The 16,713-nt window shown below is 41.7% G+C and overlaps 3 protein-coding genes across 3 annotated transcripts; 2 read left to right on the forward strand and 1 right to left on the reverse strand.

The window, feature by feature from the left end:
- Positions 1 to 1,471: 1,471 nt before the first annotated feature.
- On the forward strand, positions 1,472 to 9,575 carry LOC116922482 (T-cell leukemia homeobox protein 3). The gene is made up of 4 exons (XM_032928848.2): positions 1,472 to 2,547; positions 3,543 to 3,634; positions 3,768 to 3,901; positions 8,671 to 9,575. The coding sequence occupies exons 1-4, from the start codon at positions 1,764 to 1,766 to the stop codon at positions 8,990 to 8,992; spliced, it is 1,332 nt and encodes a 443-aa protein (XP_032784739.2). The 5' UTR covers positions 1,472 to 1,763; the 3' UTR covers positions 8,993 to 9,575.
- A 2,123-nt stretch (positions 9,576 to 11,698) lies between these two features.
- Positions 11,699 to 12,513, reverse strand: LOC116922518. The gene is made up of 3 exons (XM_032928879.2): positions 12,360 to 12,513; positions 12,119 to 12,275; positions 11,699 to 12,046 (listed from the first exon to the last, which is right to left on the reverse strand). Exons 1-3 carry the CDS (start codon positions 12,422 to 12,424, stop codon positions 11,918 to 11,920), a joined length of 351 nt encoding a protein of 116 aa, XP_032784770.1. The 5' UTR covers positions 12,425 to 12,513; the 3' UTR covers positions 11,699 to 11,917.
- A 494-nt stretch (positions 12,514 to 13,007) lies between these two features.
- LOC116923151 (lateral signaling target protein 2 homolog) lies at positions 13,008 to 16,667 on the forward strand. The gene is made up of 6 exons (XM_032929624.2): positions 13,008 to 13,485; positions 13,563 to 13,709; positions 13,769 to 13,900; positions 13,977 to 14,614; positions 14,678 to 15,086; positions 15,163 to 16,667. Exons 1-6 carry the CDS (start codon positions 13,450 to 13,452, stop codon positions 15,808 to 15,810), a joined length of 2,010 nt encoding a protein of 669 aa, XP_032785515.1. The 5' UTR covers positions 13,008 to 13,449; the 3' UTR covers positions 15,811 to 16,667.
- Positions 16,668 to 16,713: the final 46 nt, after the last annotated feature.

Consider the following 16,713-nt stretch of genomic DNA (forward strand, 5'->3'; position numbering starts at 1 on the left):
TGTGCCACTGTAAATAGTTAACTAAAAAGAAAAAAATAGGCAGCCAATATTTGTTTCAAAAGCTGATGTATTGATTGCATGTATTATGATGTAATATGCCGTATAGAGGATTGCCAAGTTCATATTACTATTTTCTTCTCGATCGTCAAATGGACTTTATAAAGTTTTATGCCTTCCAACTGTAATTCGAAGAAAGAAAAAGAAGGAATTACTAGTGTGTGTGGGGCTATATATACGGCTTCTGTGTATAGCGCCGTTTAATTGGTTTATGATGATGTGCCCAGTTGAAAACTCAGCACGGGAGGAACCACACCGGGAATTAGGGGGAGTCGGGAATTTCACATGAGTGGGGTGAAAAAATACATCGCGTGTCAATGCTGCGTCTGACCTCCTCACGATATGTAAATTACAAAGCCTAAATTATATATGATATGTACATATTTGACACGAATATAATTCTGTACACTTGTGTACAAGTGTAAGATAACACACAGATGTACTTTCGTATTCAGGCCTATAATATGTAGAATAAAAGCTGCAATCAAGTTAATTCTAATCTGGTTCTCCTTGTTCATGACTATTAGACGCTATAGCATATCCAATAGTCAAGAGAGTCTTAAAGAGCCACTCTGCTCAATTGAAGCCGGCCACGACGGCCGTACATTGCCCCAACTTGTCTTTTATTTCTTCTTGTTTTAAGCATAGAAAAAAATAATAAACTCCCTGGGCGACCCTTGTTTCTTGACATGTTTATATGCATCGTTCCTTCATTGCAGCCCCAAGGTGAATCGATCGCACTGTAATTACACCATTGTATTCATTTCATCCTTTTCTATCTAAACATCTCTGACGCCATAAGTTCATTGAGTGCCTTCGGAATAGTGAGAACATTATTTTTTTAAATGCATAGGCCTCTACACTCATTTCCTGATTGTTAAAGAAACAATTTTTAGATTTTTCGGGACCTGCACTTCCGAGTTCAGGCAAAAGAGGAAACAAGTAAACGTCTTTTTCTGTTCTTTTTTGTTTTTTTTAGCCGCACAACAATATCAAGTCGATTAGTCTGCGCTTGTTAACTAGAACGCAGGAAGCGAGGCAATCCAATTAAGTCATCCGGGCGCGGCGGTAATGTGCAGCGCTGTTACCTTTGCGTTTTTTGTATTAGCGTGAAAAACCGCGCATCTTATATTTCAAACAAACGCAACGAGAGAGAGAGAAAGAAATATAAAATAGGGGGGGGGGGGAGATAATGGACTCTTGGCAGACGATCGTGAGATGGTTAAAGCGGAAGCAAAAAAAAAAAAAAGAAATCCATCCCACCCTCGCGGTTATAGTCCGACGGAAGAGCCAATAGGAGTGAAAGAGTCGGACCAATGGCGATACACAGCGCCACTGGAAAAGCTCCTCCTACCCACGTCACGTGACTTGGGCTCTCCCGAAGAGCGTTCAAGTCACTTTGCGTCGAGTTGGATGACACACCGGTGTGCCACTCAGTCGTTGACTAACTGCAAGTCACACAAGTCCTCCCACTGTTGTTGATTCTCTTTTGATGCCAGTTGCATCATCATCAGTTTATTTGCAGTTTGTTTTTTGTTACTCAATTCCCCAAAATTTCCATTTAGTTCAATTGACAGTGACTCCGTTTAAAAAGAAAAGAAAATCTGGTCGCCTATTGTTGTGTCATCGTGTGTAGCCACAGGCGATTCCGCGCAACATATTCCGCAGTTCTTTTGGTTTTTGTTACTTTGTTTTTCTCTTACGTAATGACACTAGACAATCAGCTGATTTGTACTGATAAGATGGCCGTCTCCGCCTCACCCCGCACCAACACAACTAGTGGCAGCGGTTTGAGTTTCAGCATTTCTCGGCTTTTAGAGAAAGCTTCGAGCAGTGACGATGCGGCAGCGGCCGCAATGGACCTGAAACCGGCCGTTAAAAATCACAAAGCCGCTGACGTGTTGCTTAACCGAGAAAGTCCGCCGGATTCGCCGCTGGACGTGGACGACGATATGGCAGAAGAAAGTGACGAAGACGATGAGGATGTCAAAGTTCATGATTCCGGTGATGAGGAATCCACCGCATCACGAAGGGATGATTCGAAAATGGCCGACTATTCTAGTCATCCGCCGCATCCGTCGATGGGCATCGACTGGTACGCCCTTTACGCCCTGCAGCAACAGCAACAACATCAACATCATCAGGGAATGATTCCGTCACATCTCATGCAACAGCACCACAATTCCGGTGCCGGATTTGCAGCAAATCGGGGAGGGCCTTCCGGAATGTTGAACGCTGGCTCGTATCTCAGTTATCCGTCAACCGGTCCCGGCTCCAATGCAACCAACAACGGATCAGCTGGAGCACCTGCTGCATCTTACCCTGGTCATCCTCCTCCACACGGATTATCTTCCTCTTCTCAGCATTCGCCATTATCTCCAGCCAGCCTCCATCATCATCACATGAACGGCGGACTCAATCCGGCCGGCATTCCTAACGCCTTTGCCGCACTGTTGGAAGCCACCGTCTTTAAAGACAGACTCGCTGCAGGTAAGAAAAGATTTTGTTTTTTTTAATTATTTAGTCGTCGTTAATGTACTACAATCATCCATCTACATGTATTTACGGATGGATTCCTTCTTTTTTTTGGGGATTGGTCTAGAAATTGTCTATTTAAAGGAAAGTTTTGGGGATTTTTCGCACGGCACCGATGATAAATCGAGCGAAACTTTTGTTTCAATCTTCTATCGAAAGGGCAATAGATCTAACACTGTCTAGAATATCACACGCATCCCAAAAAAAAAAGGTAACGACGCTAAATTATTCACGATATCGTCATAAAAAAAAAAAAAATGGGCCTTTTGCTGCACACGTTATAGGAAGATTTAAATTGTATCGAGCCCCCCCTCTTTTTTTGCCCTACATCCGGAATCTTTCATGTTCTTTGCGACGCGTATAGGCTATATTGTATATATACCCTTTGATATGTAAAAGCCTTATTTGCTATTGTAACATGCATAAAGCCGCATTTTTTTATTTTTGTTGGCCGAACGAAAAGCCTTTATGAATAAAATGAAAAAAAATTGATTAAAAAAAGAACAAGAAGTTCAAGAAAAAATTATTATTTCTCATCGGAGACATCTCTCGACGCTTGGGGAAATAGCTTAGATGCACACGGCCATGACGGATGATGCGGACATTGAACGTGACGCGCGAGCGATGCAAGTGGATTGCTCTTTATGCATATGTTGAATATTTAAATCAAGAGAGAGAGAGAGAGCACGAAATCTATTGCCAGCACCATCTCCGCGTGTGAGAGATATGAAACAGTAATAGCTAAAGCACTTTGAACTATTGGTACACACCCTCGGCACACCGGCGTCCTTTTATTTGACGACGTCGCACCTTAAAAAAAAAATAAATAAAACGTTACGTATATAGTTCACGTATATCTACATGCAAATTATGAATGGCACTTATAGCCATTTTAGTTTGAACATTTTATTAATGTACATATACTGCTATATACTTATACGAACTATTAGGATTTCCGTTGGCCAGACGTATCGGACATCCGTACCAGCAACGAACGCCGCCCAAGAGGAAAAAACCTCGCACTTCATTCACCCGTTTGCAGGTATGTGTTTAATGTATTCATCAACAATTGGAACACCTTGAAGGCGATTTATTTTTGAACGAGTGTTTGACTGAGTGAAAACAATGCGCTTTTTCTTTAAAAATCCATGTTCTTATACTTGAATTCGCTAAAGGTGTGCGAGTTGGAGAAACGATTTCACAAGCAGAAATACCTGGCGTCAGCCGAGCGCGCCGCCCTGGCCAAACTGCTCAAGATGACCGACGCCCAGGTGAAAACCTGGTTCCAAAATCGGCGCACCAAATGGAGGTCAGTGAAAAATTCCTATTTCTATTCAGCAAAGAAAATTGTGACGCATTTTCTGTTAGAATTTTGAATAATGTAAGGTAGAAAGAAAAAAACAAAACAAAAAGGGAAGGAATAGAAAAGGGTAAAAAACAAAAGAAACAAGGCAAGCAACTTCATTATCAATAGACGATTGATTGGCACTCCCCCCTTTTTTCCCCAAGCGGGATGTGTACCTAGTGCTGCTGTATTTTCAATAGTGCTGGCCATATGCAAAAAAGAAAACCTATTTAAAGTCACAGTGGTGCTCTCTTGTATTCGTAAAACGAGACGGAGAAACGGGAGAAGCAGTTCTTTGCGTCTATCGGTCGGCATTTTTTAACGTTTCAGCTTAACCCTCCGCTTGCAAATGGCGCACGCATTTAAAAGCAAAACAAAAACAAAAAAAAGGAAAAACATCAGCTTTACACGAGCACTTTCAAAGCTATTGTGTGTATTTGTATTTCACCAAATGGCTGATTGTCATTCAAAATGGCCGTCTACATTATTCACCGTCCCGACGTGCCAATCAGATAACGTCGGGCTACACGAAAGGAAGGGTCGTTTGCTGGGCGTCGTTTACGGCAGCCTCTTTTTCTTTTTCCCGTTGATCCAGTCGCACAGTTTTACGCTTTCTTTTCACCCCCCCCTGATTGCTGGGGGGAGGGTTTTCAATTTTTATCTGGTTGCGCTGATCGGGCCCTCATTATCTTCAGGTCGGGATTGTCTTAATTGTTCACGGCTGATTACGACGGCGAGGATTCATTGCCAAGGGCGCCAAAGAAAAGACGTTTTTACTTCTTCTCTATTTTTTTTTTTTTGCCGCCTAACTCTTAACCTATTACAAGGTCTCCTCTATATAGAGTCCTCTCCCCTCTCTGTTACGAGCTTTGTTTCTCTTCTCAGTTAAACGTGGTGTCTTCTTTTTTTTTTTCTCTTTCGAAATTGGTTGAGTGGGCCCATTTGTCTGACGCGGGTATAGTGGCGCCGGCCGCAAAAAAAAAAAAACCACCCACCCAGGATGGCGCCGCTTTAAAAAAAAAAAAGATTCTTCTTATGTCGCATCATCACAATCAGTTTGTTTAATTCCAAGACATATTCGATTTTTGATTTGTTTTTTTCAAATTTTTTTTGACGCAGTTTTTCCATGCTCGTTTTGCAAATGCCCGTAATAATCTCAATGGCGAATCATCACCACTTTATTTCTTCCTATTTTTGGAATGGCACAACAAGTTGCCCTTGTTTTTTATTTTCCTTAACTATTTGCCATTCTTCTTATTTGGCTATGTATTGAGATAAGCGCCGCCAAAATAACAGATCCTGTTTTTAATTTTTGTGAAACGAATGCGTAATTGCTTTTTTCCATTAAACAGCTCTCCGAAAAAGCAGAACAATCGCGAGGTACACGTACGAGCAAATAATGCTGTATAGACTTCACGATAGTCACACGTTCTCCGTCGTTAAATAGATTGATTTCAAGACAAAAATATGAGCCTGGCAATGAAAATGTCCTTGGCGAGCGGGATAGTTTACATTTCACTCGTTTGATAATAAATACGCTGGAGGGGGGGGGGAGTTGAAAGCAATGATTATGTCATTACTTCGAATTTAAAAAAAAATAGACAAACAATGCACGCGAGATGGAAAGTATTAAATGGTGCTTATAAATCTACACAATTCATCAATGGAGGTCCATATGTCATGTGGTTATGGGTCTCCTATTAGACTGCCCTGCTACTGTGGTCGATGTAAATTCCAATATTTCATTCGGGAAAAAAAAGGAAAGCCAATTTAAAAATTTATTTTTCAAAAACAAGTTTCTTGTATAAAGACAGACACAAAATCTAAAATGCGAGCTAATGGCATCCGTCTCAATTTTCATGGGCTCCTTAATCGAAAAGAGCCTGTTGGTTCCATCATTTAAACTTCTTGAAAGAGCAACAATAAATAGAGTCTGCATAGCAAAAAAAGGGACTCTAAGCTATACACATATGCCCACCTAATATATATATATATATCAGTAATAACTGTGTGTGTGTGTGTGTGTGTACGCAGTTACACACTCTACCTATACATGCGACCGTCGTCGCCGTGTGTCTCTAACAGCACATCCATCAGTCGGGTCAGCGTACATGAAAACCTGCTCTGATGGCTCAGACCTCTTATCACTTTGAAGGAAGTCTTTCCCTTTTTTTTTTTTTTGTTTTTTTGCCTGCAGTTCTCCTTTTTGTTTTATGTGTGTGGATTGCTGGAGACGTTGGATGAGCGCGAGCGACAATCAATTAACTTGTTTTGTTTTGTTTTCTCTCCGGAGACAATAGTAATGGATCGGCCTCTGCCTACATTTTTTTGTTTTTTTTTCGAAGAGGTCTCTACTATTCGCCTTTTTATTTTTCTTACCATCTTGCGCTTGCCGTTGAAAATTTCAACAGAGATAAGCTTTGCCATTAAGTCCGTATTCGTTCAACAGGGATAGGAAAGTAGCTTTCAATCAGGAGCAGGTCCATCCCGGACTCTCCTACTCGATCACGGACCAATTGTTTGTTTTGCGTGCCATTTTGAAATTCCCGCGTTTAATGGCGCAATTAGAGACGGGGCCGTCTGTCACGGTTAAAAACAAAATAATAATAATAATAATAATAATGGAGAAGAAAAGAGCATCGCAGTGTGTGGCGACGAACTGGCTTTTAATGGCTCCACTTTTCGAAAACGAGAAAAGAGGAAAATTGAAAATAAATAGGGAAAATACAGGGACATGAAGGCGCGTTGTAAAAAAATGTTAAGAGCAGTTGATGGGAGGCTAACTGTGCCGCACCTTTTCGACACACAAGCAAAAACAATCGTCATCTTAATAATTCTAGGTTGAGTTGCAGAGAAACACGACCTGTCGGCCCCTCTTTGGCCCGTCGGTACACACCTACTGAGACGCACGGCTTCATTATAGACACACAGAGACAAACTATAGTGGCTATACACAAAGCTTGTACACACCTGGAACTACACCTTGTATGACGAACATGCCCAGTTGTTAAAAAGAAAAGAAAAATTCGTGAAAAAAAAAAGCCTTTTTTTGTCTGTAAGGTGAGGGTTGTTTTGAAGAGGGTTAGCCTCATTTTGGTTCAACAAAACAAAAATCTAATCAGCTGTTGGTGAAAGTAAACAAAAGAAAAAACGAAATGGGGAAAATCTAAACAAACGTCTCTTTGTTGTCTCCTGATTTTTATTTACCTTTTTTCTTTCTTTCGTTTTGGCCTGGCCAAAGAGCCAATCAGTTGTGGTATCATTCGGGGACAATCGCTAATGGATTGCTTGTCGGTCACTTAATGACCTGCGCGCCAGCCAACCAACAACAACAACAAAATCCCACTTTTTTTTTCTCTCTCTCTCTTTCATATTCTTCGTGTATTTTTTTGTCTTAAGAAAGAAAAACTTGTATTTGAAGGTGTACGTGTGTCTCCTGCGTATTGGTTTTATTTTACATATTGGAGCGCGTACCCAAAACACGATAACTATTTTTTTTTGTCTCCTCCGCTTGTCAATAACTTTTGATTTTTCATGGCCCTGAAAAATAAAGAAAACACAAATTCTAATCGCAATGGGGTGAATAAATATGAAAGGCCACGAAATGTGGAATGGACCTTTAAGAAAACAAAACAAAACCAAAAAAAACGTAGTAAAAAGGGGAAAAAACAAAACAAACTAAACAAGTATACTCGATAGAGGAATGTTGTGTTTATCCAAAAGTGAAATATCCAGTAAGCGATATGACGTGATGTGAAATCGCCTGCCTTTTCTTTAACGTATCCTCCCGTCTGTGTGTGTGTGCGCTGTCCACCGTCTGATTGATTGCCGTTCACTCTCTCTCTGTCTCGGTCTCGACACAATGAAATGCATCTATATAAGAGGCCCCCTCCGTTTGATAGCTCTTGATGGTAACAAGCCATTAGGCTACCGAGTTTGGTATGAGACGATGTGAGAGTGCACAACCGCTGGTCAGTGGGAACACAAGTCCCTCGAGCCAAAAACAACACAACATTTGAGAAAGAAACAAAAGAATAGAAGAAGGGTCCTCTTCTTTAACAGTCTTAACAGCTCCTTAGCTGGGGATTTATACTACATGAACTTCTTTTTTTTTCTGTTTGTTTTGTGTGTGTGTGTGTGTGTGTGTTCAGCTTTTTTTTTTGTTTTTGAGTTAGGCCATTAATTTTGTAATAAAAGAGCTATAGAGCAGAGAAGAGTGGCGACCGGTCAGAAATCGCTCTCCATGTCTTTTAACGAGACACGACCGACCTGGAATTATGCAAATTAATCCGATTATAACCCTTTTATGCAAATGAGTGCTCTCCTAATAGTTAGTCGCTCGCTGTCTATACACATGCACACCATCAGTCAGTAGACATTCCTTATTGGACATTTTTCTTTTTTCTTCCCGACCTGTTTCGTTCCAGGACTTCTGGTACTGTTCTCTTCTATAACGCGTTAGATGAATATAGACAGTCCTATATTAAACCAGCGAGTGGGTGTTCGACCTGTTCGTGTCACAGATCCATCAGGCAAACCGTTCAACTTTCAAATGGCTAGAAACACTAGCCGCCCCTTATTTTTTAAACCACTACGTTCAACTTGTTGTTTTGTTTGTTTGTTTTTTTTTTACCCGGAAGATCCGGAAATGAAAGGATGATTGATTTGATGGCCCACTGTTTCTATTTCAAACACCAATCAATGTATTTAATTTGAATGTATTGACTGAACAGACGCCAAACAGCCGAGGAAAGAGAAGCTGAACGTCAAGCAGCCAACCGGTTGATGTTGTCGATCCAGGCGGAGGCGATGACGAAGACGCTTTATCCAGTGACGTCAGTGGCGCCATCACAACGATCCTCATCTTCAATGCAGCACGACGCCTCGCAAACAACGACAGGGGTGCAAAACAACAGGTCGGATTTGCGGATGAGTCCGACAGCGACGTCACTCAACGCCCTACAAAGTTTGCAACCGTGGGCGGAATCGACGTCGTCGGAATCCGGAGGTAACCGAACGGCCACATCGCCCGGCTATCATCATCATCATCACTGAGAAAGAATTGCGGAATTTTTCTGATATCTCCATTACGATTTGGGGTAGGGGGGGGGGGATGTTATCTATAATTATGAAAGATGAAAATTATTATTCAGATGAATTTCAACGTTCACGCGCTTTACAGTATAATGTCAACACTCTTTATGTCTCTCAATTTTTAAATTTTTTTAAACACACTTTCATTTGTTTTCGTTTGTAAATAAATGTCGATACGTTTTTATTTGTTTTTTGTTTTTTCCCCGTGTTATTTGAGTGAACATCCTCCTCTCTTTTATCATGTGGGCGTTTTCCGAAAACAAATCACCTGGGGAGCTGTAGAGAGACCTGCTTTTGTTTTTTTTAAATCTCGTTTTTGTTTTTGATTTTTTTTTTTTACATTTTGATTTTATTTGTTCATTTGAACTGTTGTCACAGCACAAGTTTCTCTCTCTCTCCCTTTCGCTCTGTTTGTGCGTGATTGTGACTCTCTTGTGTGTGTGTCTGTGAATGTGTGTCTATTTTCCGGCGACCTCAATTATCCAACACCTTAACCAACAATAACAATCCGAATAACAACAATAAAAAGGAAAAATTGTCAGCACTGCCTTCGTCGATCCGCTTCATTTCAATTCCTGTTTCACTTTTTTTTTGAAGGAGGGTGGTCGCACTGGAAAAAAAATGTCACCTTCTTATTATTATTTTTTTTTACTTTTTCAACCAAAAATTCAGGTGTGGAAACGTCCTTCAAAAATACAAAATGAGCGGAGGGGGGACACATTTTACCAAGTGTTTGAATGGGGGCGGATATAGCGAATCGTTCTAACCATTTTATTCCGGCGGTTGGAACACACACACAAAAAAAAAAGAGGAATGATACACACACACACGTTATATAGTAGTTGCTTTACACTTCATGAGGGTCAATCATGCAGAGCTGCTAAGTGGTCTATCTTGTGTATGATTCGTCGACTGTTTTGGGACGTTTTGAAAGAGGCGGCAATTGTAACAAAACAAAAAGATGTGTGTAACGGTTTGAGAAACGACGAGAAAAAAGCCCTGCAGTTATACACATCCAAAAGGATAGGAAAACACACACGTATATAAATAGTTTCCAGTTGCGTCTTTTCGGTCCCGTGTGTCCTTATCGTCTACTCTATGTTAACTGCGCTATGTGTTTTCTTATGTGTTATTTTGTTGTTGTTTCTCCCCTTTGAACGCAGAGCCGGCGTTCAATTTCCTTTCACACAAACGAGCCAAATAGCCCGCGAGAAGTTGAGAAACTTTCGTTCGACCGAATCTTGTTTTTGTTTTGTTTTTTATTATTTTTAAATAGAGACTACTGGTAGACACAACTGTACAGTTTGTCGCTTCTTGTTTTGTTTGTTTTAAATCCTTGCGGGAATTTTTTTCGGTGGGGTTCGGGAAACGCCTCACGGGGGCTCCAAATACCTTCCCGATTGATAGACCTTAAAACCAAAAACAAAAAACAAAAATGTGTGCCTCATTTAAATAACGATGCGGTGTGTGTATAACTCTGAAATGCTGATGTGATCGAAGGATGTGCCGTGTGGCCGGACGAAGCGTGGCGGCGGCATTCGGGTGACGAAATCACACGGTAGCCATGTTTCTTTTTCTCCTTCTTTCTTTTATTGCTATTATTGATAATACCTCGGCATTGTTATATTACAGGGGGCGGCTTTTCAATCGTTTGTGGTGTCTCCTACACTATAGGACGGCGGCTAGCTCATGTCTTTTCGTATTTATTTTTTGGAATTTTTTACGACCAGCGTTTATTGATTTTCGATACGTTCGAATGCGGCGCGCTAAAGATTTTTTTTTCTTTTTCCTTTCATTTTATTTAAAGATAGCCCCCCCCCCTTTTTTTTATTCTGTTTTTAAATTGTTATTCTTATTTTCAGCTGTGTGTGTTTCAAATATGTTCTTTAAAATCTACTGTAGATGGAGCTGCGATGTATTGATAACGATCGTTTTTGCCTGAAAAAATGCAGAGTGTGTTGTACCGTGTCAGCTTTAGGTTCGCGTTATTAGACACGACATTGATATCAAATTACATGCATAGCGTGCCGTGTGTTTACAGATGAGAAAAGAGCCGGCCTAAGGCCAACGGCAAGTTATTGTCATTGGCGTGTCACTTGTCACTGGACTACCAAAAACCCTCCCCTGACGAAAAGAAAAAGAAGCGCTACTTGTGTTACACGGAGCCATCAAATAGGAACGCAAGGAGGATACAATATAGAATTATAAAGACACACATACACAAAAGGGGGGACGCTGTGTGTTCACGAAGAGTCGCGACTTTTTCAAAGCAGAGGTTATTCGTCCAGGGCAACACACAAGCACCCAGGTTGCCCTCTTTCGGTCCGGCAATTGATGCGCCGGGACATGACGACGGACGCGCGCGTCGGAGCAAATCGGTGCGCCTTCCATTTTTTTTTTTTTTTCGGCGGCTTCTCGTCATTTCAGTGTGTCTGTCATAAACGACTTCAAATTCGTATGTTTTTTTCTTTTTTCTTTACGTGAAGAGAAAACGTTCATCCCGACAAAAGAATTTAAAAAAAAAGAGGATCTTTTTCATTTCACCCCCCCAAATTCTTCATCGTGATTATCTTTTTGCTACTTGAATTTGATTATAGCGTGACTCGTGAATCATATACGTTGATTATATTTATGTGTACACAGACGAGGCCGTTTGACGTCGGCATCTGAATTAGAGACAACAGTGTATTCACTTTGTTTATCTTTTTCTTACGTTTTTATATCAGCATTTTTTTTTTTTTTTCTCGAAATAATGATTTCCTACCATCTACCGGGTTACACACGCAATTTTGTCGTGTGTGCGCATTTGTCGCATTCGAGGAGACGATAGAAACGGATTTTCGGAACCCACACACACGATTTTAAGGGACCATTTTCTTTTCTTTTTTAACGGATAACGTTGACGATGGGCTCGTCGCTCAACTTGCCGTCTTTATTCTTCAACAGCGAACCGAGGGATGTGGCTAATTTAGCGCAATGGTTGACGTGCACGAGCCAGTCGCCATCTTCGTTCAACTGTCGTCAAAACAACGCACACGGGTGTCAGATGCATTTAATTATAATGAGAACTGAACTGCAGGTGCATACCTTGTTTTCGTTATTGATTTTGTAGCGATTCCAATCTTCAACCGAATTACTCGTCTGGAATTCTACAGGAAGGATGGGACGTCCGTGTTGCAGCAGCTGTTGCTGGATGAACGATGGATCAGCCCTCTTCCTACCGTTAGTCCATCCTCTGCTGTACCTATACAAGAGGATTTGATGGAGATCAATGAGAAAATTGAAGTGATCTTTTTGGTTCGGGATATAAAAGAAAATAAAACTCAACTGGAATGTCTGAGCCATGGACGAGACGACGATGAGGAGCAAGACGAAATAAAGGCGGATTGCCATGGCGGAAGAAGCGTACCGGATACCGACCGACCACCAAGTGATGTACCTTGTCCATCTTCGGGTGTCTTTTTATATGCGTATGAATAGAAAGCCTCCCGTTTTCAGTTTCATTAATATGCCATCGACGAACACTCGAAGACTAAATAAAAGTTCTTCCAGCCACGAACTTGGCGTAGTCAGGTAATAGGCTGGATGTCCTCAAGTCGGATAGAGTAGCTTGATTCAATTTTAAGCAATTTTCGTGGGTGTAGACTTAATAGAAAATCAGCTGCCATTGAAAAAGCCCTACCCTAAACGCATACGGAAATTTCAGCTTCGACTACTTTTCGTTGTTGGCGTCCTTCGGATAACGAGATTAAATAAATATAAATATAGCTACACGGGCGTATTGACTCTAAATCGCGATGTTTGCTTTTCTTTCGTTGCTTTTCAGTTATTTTTTTAAGTATTCTACTTATATACCATCTAACGGGAGTATTTGACATACAATATTTAGTCTTCGAACGTCATCTAACGATAGTATTTGACAGTTCTTTTAAGACCACCTAGCGGATGGATGGAAAACTTGTTGTACGAGAGAGAGATTGTTCTTGTGTTGCAATGTCGCTCTTGTACCACACACATTTCTCTGTTCTCTCTCACAAACAGGATTCATTTGTTTGGCCCTGAAACCCTTTTTTTTTTTACGAGTGACCTCCAAGGTGTTCTAAATTTTTGCCTCTCAGATATCAGTATTACTCCTTTGTATCGATTCACAAACTCGGGACAAAGTGCAAAAAAGATAAGCTCAGTGTTTTTGGGGAGGATGACTCAGACAGGTTGACGTTTTCTATAAGAGAAAGCGAATCGACCGTCATGATTAGTTGCGTCCGTATGTTTTCTCCTTGTTTCTCTCTTTTCTTGGTCGTGAGAATGAGAGCTGAAGTGCTGTGAAGTGTTGAATTTGTACCAAACCCAGAATCAACCCCTCGAACAGAAGAGGGAGTTGAGTGTGACTGTTCCCACAAAATCGTGTCTGTATTAAAATGAATTCACTTCGAAAGTGGCTGTACAAACCAAAGGTGCCATACTTTTATGATCTTGTCTACCATAAAACATTTTGATTTCAATTATGTGTTTCTTTTGCAATTATTGACAGAAACATGATACATCATTGCTGGCCCAGTTTTACTATGCAGATGAAGAGCTTAATGCTGTGGCCACTGAGTTGGATAGTTTCGATGGAAGGAAAGACCCAGAACGGTGCGCATCACTTGTGTACCAGCTCAGACAGTGCCAGGACAAGGTATGAATTTATACCACCATCATTTGCAGTTTACTTCCACACTTTTCTTTTGTGTTCAGGTGCTGACAATATGTAGCCAGTTGATGGATGAAGTAATGCCCATTGAAAGAGCGTGCAGGGATTTTAGATCCAAATTTCCTGATGATGTTTTGCAGGAGAATTTAGCTGGCCAGTTATGGTTTGGTGCTGAAGTGTGTAACATATAAATATATATTGTTAACCAGACACAGGGTAGTATTAAAAACAAACAAATATTTATATTTTCAGTGCCTTGCAGCCGGTTCAAGCATTCTAAATAGAGAAACGGAAAGTGCAGTCATGCGTCCTTTGGCGAAAGCCTTAGCTAAATCATTGGAGACGGTGCGAGAACAACTGCGCGAGCAGTGCCTCCGTAATTCAATGGAATTTCCTGACAAGCTACGCGACAGCCTCTGCTTGTTTGATAGGCTTTTCGCCGAATTTGAGTTGAGTTACGTCAGCGCTATGGTTCCAGTTAAAACAGCGCTCGAATATAACCATCAGCAAGACATTATCGTCCTATTCTCCGAGACGTTACAACGTGCCTTAAGTCTGGGCCTTTTGTCCCAAGATTTGGTCGATGCCTGTGATCCTGCACTTATGTTCACTATCCCGCGGCTTGCCATCGTTTGTGGCTTGCTTGTCCTTCCCGACGGGCCACTCAATCTTCAGCGGCAGCTGTCAGAACTCTTCCGACCTTTCCGTAATCTACTGTGTAAAATTCGTGACCTGCTTTGGACTTTAACTAGCCAAGAGTTGCAGCTTCTTGAAAAGGCTCTGTGCTCTACGGATCCAACCCCCACATCAGATTCTTCTGGTACTTATCCCATGTGCAAAGCGGATGAGTACATAACAAAGTTTCACCAGGATTATCCTACCACGCAGAGGTATCATTTCATTTTGTATTGTCTGTTTTGTGAAATCAACTGATGCACGTTTTAATCAATTAGAGTGGCAGGAAAGCTGTCGCAAAAGAACAACAGTAGCAACGCCGCTACGGCGCCGGAGGTGGAAAGCACTGACCAAGGTCGGACTGGGCAATCGGTTGAGCGAAGAACGAGTGATGAAGGCGATACCAGCTCGTGTTCTAGTACATCGTCAGCTTGCGGTACGAATTGCGACAGCTCCTCTGTCACGTCCGCCGCCTCTGAATGTCAAGATGATGAAGAAATTGCGTTAGCCCTTCAGGCAGCCGAGATCGCATCTCGGAATCAAATTCGTGGTCGATTCAAGAGCAGCGAAGATCTTATACACAGACTCTTTGTCTGCATTTCTGGTGTGGCTGACCAACTACAGACCAACTTCGCATCAGATCTACGCGCTATTCTCAAGGCCGTCTTTCTGATTAACGCGTCTCCGGTAAAAAGGAACAAGCACAGTGTAGAACTGTTAAGATAACATTTTATTTGAGTTTTTTGCTTTTGTATATTAACAGACGGAGGAGGAACCAGTGGAAGAAGCTGAAGAAGGCGAGGAGGAGGTTGATAGTGGCAACTCGGCATTGTTAGACGATGCCTGGTATGTCAACAATAGCTCATTCTTGACATTCCCTGGTCAGCAGTTTCAGCAAGAGACGTCTGAAGAGGAAAGGCGAAGCTCTTTACCGAGCAATGTGCCTTTTCGTCTCCGCCAATCAACACCGACACCAAACGGGTCACCTGTAGATGACGATGACAGTGGGCTGCATCAACAGGATAACGCAGAAACAGATTCCCTTGATCAAACACCGCCCTCCAGTCTGAGTCAGACATCGGATGGAACGCCTCCTTTAACTATGCATCGGCCCACCTCCGCACCCTACTCTGATAGCCCCAGTACATTCCCGCTTAATCCGCAGCTTTCGACACCGCCGGCCTGGATTCCTGATGAATCGGCACCGCATTGCATGTCCTGCCAATCGGTTTTCACAGTCGTGCGCCGCCGTCATCATTGCCGAAATTGTGGTAAAGTATTTTGTGGCAAGTGCAGCGCCAATGCTGTTCCATTACCTCGTTACGGACATGTTAAGCCGGTCCGCGTCTGTAATCGGTGCTTCATGTTCCACGTGACCCATTTTGCCGTGACGGAAGCATCTCTCTCCTAATAACGAGCCTACAATTCCTCTGTCTCCTATCAACATCTTGCCCGTTTGATGCACTTTTCCAGAAGAGACTACGCACAATATCTATCTACACAGGATGCCGTATTGACCATGGTGACGAAAATCTATGAAATTGACCTTCAACAAAATCAACAAGTCCAACTACTCCCTTGGTTCGTCCCTTCCCCACACTGTATTTTTTATTATTATTCTCCGGGCATCGTCGAATTTACATTTTGCGGGTGGTTAGTGGCCGGACGAAGCCATGTTGCCTTGTACAGTTCGCTTATCTCGCCCTCAATAACCACACATGCGCCTTCCTTTGTTCCTTTCTGTATTATTATTATTATCATCATTTTTTCTTTTGTCCTTCTATTGAAGCAATTATTTGATTGCGAAAGTCTTAATTGTTGGAGCAAACTTTCTGGCAATCGATGGCCTCCGTGAGACCAAAAATGTGAATTTTTTCCCTCCCCTTTCCAACTTAAGCCAGATAAAAATAGAAGGAACGGAAGGAAAGTGTTAGAAAAATTCGAACAACTTAATCTGGTGTTGGTTGGTTTTGTTAAGGTTCGGATCGAGCTGCATAACCTGCCCTTACAATCTTTGCAGTTTTCCTGCCAGTTTTCCCCATCCCTTACCAATGTCATTCGATTCAAGCCCAGAAGTTGTTTTGGTCTTTGTTCAATCCGAAAGGAAACGAAGAATGTGTATTGTACATTCAATCCCATTTCTCTACCCCCATTGGTATTCGATTTAATACCACCATTTTTGCTGGACACACTGCTGCTGACCTGTTATATTATATATTCTCCTTCTTTACGATAGCTACGCAATAATAAATTTGTTGTTTCCGATCACGAAGTGGCCATTTCAGGTTTATCCGACAGTGGTTGAATCTTATCA

The sequence above is a fragment of the Daphnia magna genome, linkage group LG5 (genome assembly GCF_020631705.1).
Source record: "Daphnia magna isolate NIES linkage group LG5, ASM2063170v1.1, whole genome shotgun sequence".
Lineage (NCBI taxonomy): Eukaryota > Metazoa > Arthropoda > Branchiopoda > Diplostraca > Daphniidae > Daphnia > Daphnia magna.